This window comes from Malus sylvestris, chromosome 17 (genome assembly GCF_916048215.2).
Source record: "Malus sylvestris chromosome 17, drMalSylv7.2, whole genome shotgun sequence".
In the NCBI taxonomy this organism is placed as follows: domain Eukaryota; kingdom Viridiplantae; phylum Streptophyta; class Magnoliopsida; order Rosales; family Rosaceae; genus Malus; species Malus sylvestris.
In genome coordinates, this window is record NC_062276.1 from 8,857,133 (window position 1) to 8,861,151 (window position 4,019).

The 4,019-nt window shown below is 39.3% G+C and overlaps 1 protein-coding gene across 1 annotated transcript; it reads right to left on the reverse strand.

Annotated features, from left to right (window-relative positions):
* Positions 1-4,019, reverse strand: LOC126612347 (endoglucanase 11-like). The gene is made up of 5 exons (XM_050280737.1): positions 3,601-4,019; positions 3,297-3,509; positions 2,973-3,173; positions 2,561-2,815; positions 1-836 (listed from the first exon to the last, which is right to left on the reverse strand). Exons 1-5 carry the CDS (start codon positions 3,811-3,813, stop codon positions 168-170), a joined length of 1,551 nt encoding a protein of 516 aa, XP_050136694.1. The 5' UTR covers positions 3,814-4,019; the 3' UTR covers positions 1-167.

The following is a 4,019-nucleotide window of genomic DNA, read 5'->3' on the forward strand; positions in this document are numbered from 1 at the left end:
TGACTAAACTTTTTCCTTTATACTTATATAAACACTTAGATATTACAACAATGAAGGCACAAAATGGGCTAGCTAGAACACCTTTCGTTCAGCCACCATGGCAAAGCCAAAAAAAAGGGATTACAAGTTATAACCCCAGCACTCTTTCCCACCACAATATCATATACCTAATAAGAAGCAACCAAATCCAAAGTTTGCCCCTGATCCACATTCTTTTGGACCTCCAATTCTGAAAACTTTGCAAAAACCCCCACTAATGGTGCTGTATTGTAAGTGCAGGCCTCAGTCTGCATGTAATTATCCCTCCTGTCCACAAAATTATCTTTGCAATCAGGCCCTCCAACCAAAGCCCCGACCAAAACATTAGGGTTTGGCTCCTCCCTGCCGTACCAATTATCATACCCTTGTGTGCACCCAATGAACCCTTTGTTCTCCCGATATGATTCCACGGACGCTCCTCTGTGGTGCACCCTCCGAGGGTATTTTGGTCCATATCCCACCAAGTAGCTCATGTTCAAAGGGTTGGAGCCCAAAATATAATCTATCTGCGATTTAGCAAAGCTGAGGACTTCTTCATGGCCTGCCGTTCCACCATGGCAGCTGAGCTTTTGGTTCGAGGTTTCGAGGAAGTCTGAGTAGACTGTTAGGAGGAACGAAGCTGTTGAAACGTACTGCATGTTGTTCCATTGCCTTACGTACAGTAGGCCTGCCGGTGTGCGTTCCACGTTTTTGGTGGCAGTATTTTTGTTTAGGCATGAGCACATGTAGTAGTCTGCTTTTGATTTATACAACTCTAGTATGTGAGAGTGTTTCATGTGTTTTTCTTCTAAAAGCAACTGCGGAAGAAGAAGAAAAAAGAGAGCATATGAGACAATGTACTCTACTAAAAAGCGCTCAAAGGGTTGTAAATGTGATGAACTCGAACACAGAATCATGGATACGTGGGCGAAGCTTGTAACCGCATAATCTGTTTTTATTTTTAAGCACTTTAGAATTAAGGAAAATCTTATTAAAAAACAAAACTGCAAATGAGAAAGTGAATACTTTTAAACACAACTACTTTTTTTTTCTTGTAAACAAACTCCGTTGTACTCTTTTATATATGGAGTATTTTAACTTTCTTAAATTTTGAAATTTAAGGATGGTAAATGCGACAATATCAAAACTCGAGTCAAATGGACACAGAATTGTAGATGCAGAAATAAATGTTATTAAACACTTGACACATTTCTATTACCATGTAAGTATGAAAATCTAACTTGAACATAACACCGCAATTGCATATGTAAAGGTTTTAACCACTTAATCACTTTCTATTATTAAATTAATACTCTTGCATGTGAGGGCAATTTTACAGTTGTGAAAATCTTCCATTAGCTACATTTACTCATAATATTATGTCACTAGTTGTATACAACTATATACTTATCTCTTCTCTTATAGGATTATCTCCACATACATTCGATAGATTAATTTTCTCGTGCATCATATGAGGACACCTATGGCACCTAGTCTCCCTTTCAACACATGTGGGTGGGTCTCTAGATAAACAAAGTTTAGGGAGGTTGTGCTTCTTCAAACTAGGAAGAGACATAAATGAACGAGCTACATCCACTCAGTTTTAGAAGTGGGCCATCCCCATGCAAACATCAGGCTCCACTTTAAGATTCAATACAAAACTGATTAGATCAGCGATCTTTACTCCACTCCACGATGACATCTACCGATCTAACTGCACAATATCACCTCCCCGAATTGTGATTTGCTCTCAATTTTTGTGTTCCAAGCTGATAGACCGGTGTGGACCATTTATTTTAAACTTTGCAATTCTTATTAGTTAATTTCATCGGCCACCTCACACATATTTAGAATTTAAATCGCTCTCACTTTTTAACTATCCAAATCTTCAAATTCTTCCACTCAAAACACAAAAATCTGTAGAAGATCTCGACTTCATCTTCCCATCTTTTACTAGAGTGCAAAACACTACTCATGCATCGCGGGGATGACCTTTGTACGTTCTATCAACCACTCAGGCTATGACAAGTGGCAGAACTTTCCTTAGTACTGCCATGCAAAGCATCATTTTGCACATGGTTTTGTTTGCAGAAGATGAATTTCCCTTTTATTTTTGGTGCTTAATTAAAAACCCTAGTTATGTGCCTTAATTTGGGCTCACTCCATCTAATGACGAACTTAATAAAGTAAAAGCATGATGTAAAAGTTTGTTTTATCATTTCAATTTGAATGCTAGAAAAGCTAATTCCCAAAAAGATTTGAAGAGAGTAGAATTTGTGGCACCTATGGAACTAGACCACAATCAAAAAGAAAAGTTCAAAGAAAAAAACCAGCAATAAAGTAAAACTGAGGTAATTACGATCAAGAAAAACGTGTGAGACTCGCCTCTGGTAGCGAACTCCACACCAACACTCATGAAAAACCAGATTAACATGTCAAATGTATTTAGACGTTTTTTTTATTTTCTAAATAAGAAACGTGATCAGCAAATATGATAGATTGTTCTGTTTTTGAGATATAAGGTGAGAAGTTGAGAAGTTACCTTTGACGCAAGGAGTTGAAGGCCAGCGTACTTAACGTCCCAACTGAACTCTGTAATTGCCCAACCAATGCCACCAAAGCTATGAGCCTTGTTAATTACATACTTCAAATACTCCTCATTGTCGGTGGCTTTGTATAGCCACAAAGCTGCCCACAACAACTCGTCCTTAAACCCACTCACCGACGCATAGTAGCTCTTCACCACTCCCAAGCTCCCATCGTACTTCTCCCTATACTTGTCCCCAAACTCAAACAACTACGCATATATCGAATAAAAAACAAACCTACTTTAGTCAATTGCATACAGTTTCATGTTTAACTTTTTCGTGTAGCAATGTGTTAATAATTTAAAATATTATCATAATGACATTTGATTATGTGTAAGTTTTGTCAACATTAAGTTAAATTTGTACCTGCTGGCCATGGTGTAGGAGGAGGTGAGAGTAATGTGGGTTACTTTTCTTGAACACTAAGGCCGCGGCCGCCATTGCAGCAGCGGTCTCTCCGGCAAGATCCGACCCGGGATTTTTCTCATCTATCTTGTAAGCTTGCCTTGATGTGGTCATGTCCTCCGGCCGTTGCCAGCAGTAATGATCAGTGTCCCCATCACCCACCTAGGAATAATGAACTGAATATTAAATGTGCTCAAACAGTTTGGTGCTAATTAAATAATTGATTTAATAACAATGTGTGAAACTGCTAATTACAGTCATTAAACGTATGAAAATTATATGTACCTCTGCCCATAACACATTGGGACTAGTGTGAGCTTTGATGAAATAATCAGTCCCCCATTTGATCGCCTCCATTGCATGTTCCAATTCTCCGGCGGCCGCAATTTGCTGCCGGTATTCTATAACACTCCACGACAGCATCGTCACTGTAAATGCCATCGGCAGTCCGAACTTGACGTGGTCGCCGGCATCGTAATATCCTCCTACCAAGTCCACCTACACAAAAAATATATCCGATAAATTCATACTTTAAATTTTTATTGGTACAAACTTACTAAAATATACCATTTTTAGGACATTAACGTACCCCTTGCTCTAGGCCATCGGTGAGGCCGGAATGGTCACGCCAGGTGACTCTCTGGTTGTACGGGAGGCGGCCGGAGCGTTGCGATTCGAAGTAGAGGAGACTCTTTGTGAGGGCATCACTGTAATTGAAAGCTCTGGCGGTGGTGAAAATGTTGAAGGTGAGTAGAAGAAGAAGAAGATGATGATGCTGCCGTTGTGTCTTCTTCTCCTCCATTGTTAAGTCTTTAAATTTCTTCCCTTCTCTGAAGTTTTTTTTTTTCTTTCTCCAAAGGAGTGAAGGGAAGGATGGGAAAAGTGAGCTAGCTCACTTTGTCAGTTTGAAAACTAACTTTGTGTCTACTAAATTGTGTGTTTAGGCTTTGATAGGTGTCTTTGTGCATGTGACTTTCACATGAGAGCGACTTTATAGTCCCACACAAC

Coding starts and splice junctions, on each gene's coding strand:
- LOC126612347 (XM_050280737.1), bottom strand. CDS start 3,813: ATGGAGGAGAAGAAGACACAACGGCAGCATCATCATCTTCTTCTTCTT. Junction 3,510..3,600: donor CCGATGGCCTAGAGCAAGGG/GTACGTTAATGT, acceptor TTTTTTGTGTAG/GTGGACTTGGTAGGAGGATA. Junction 837..2,560: donor TTCAACTCCTTGCGTCAAAG/GTAACTTCTCAA, acceptor CTTCTTCCGCAG/TTGCTTTTAGAAGAAAAACA.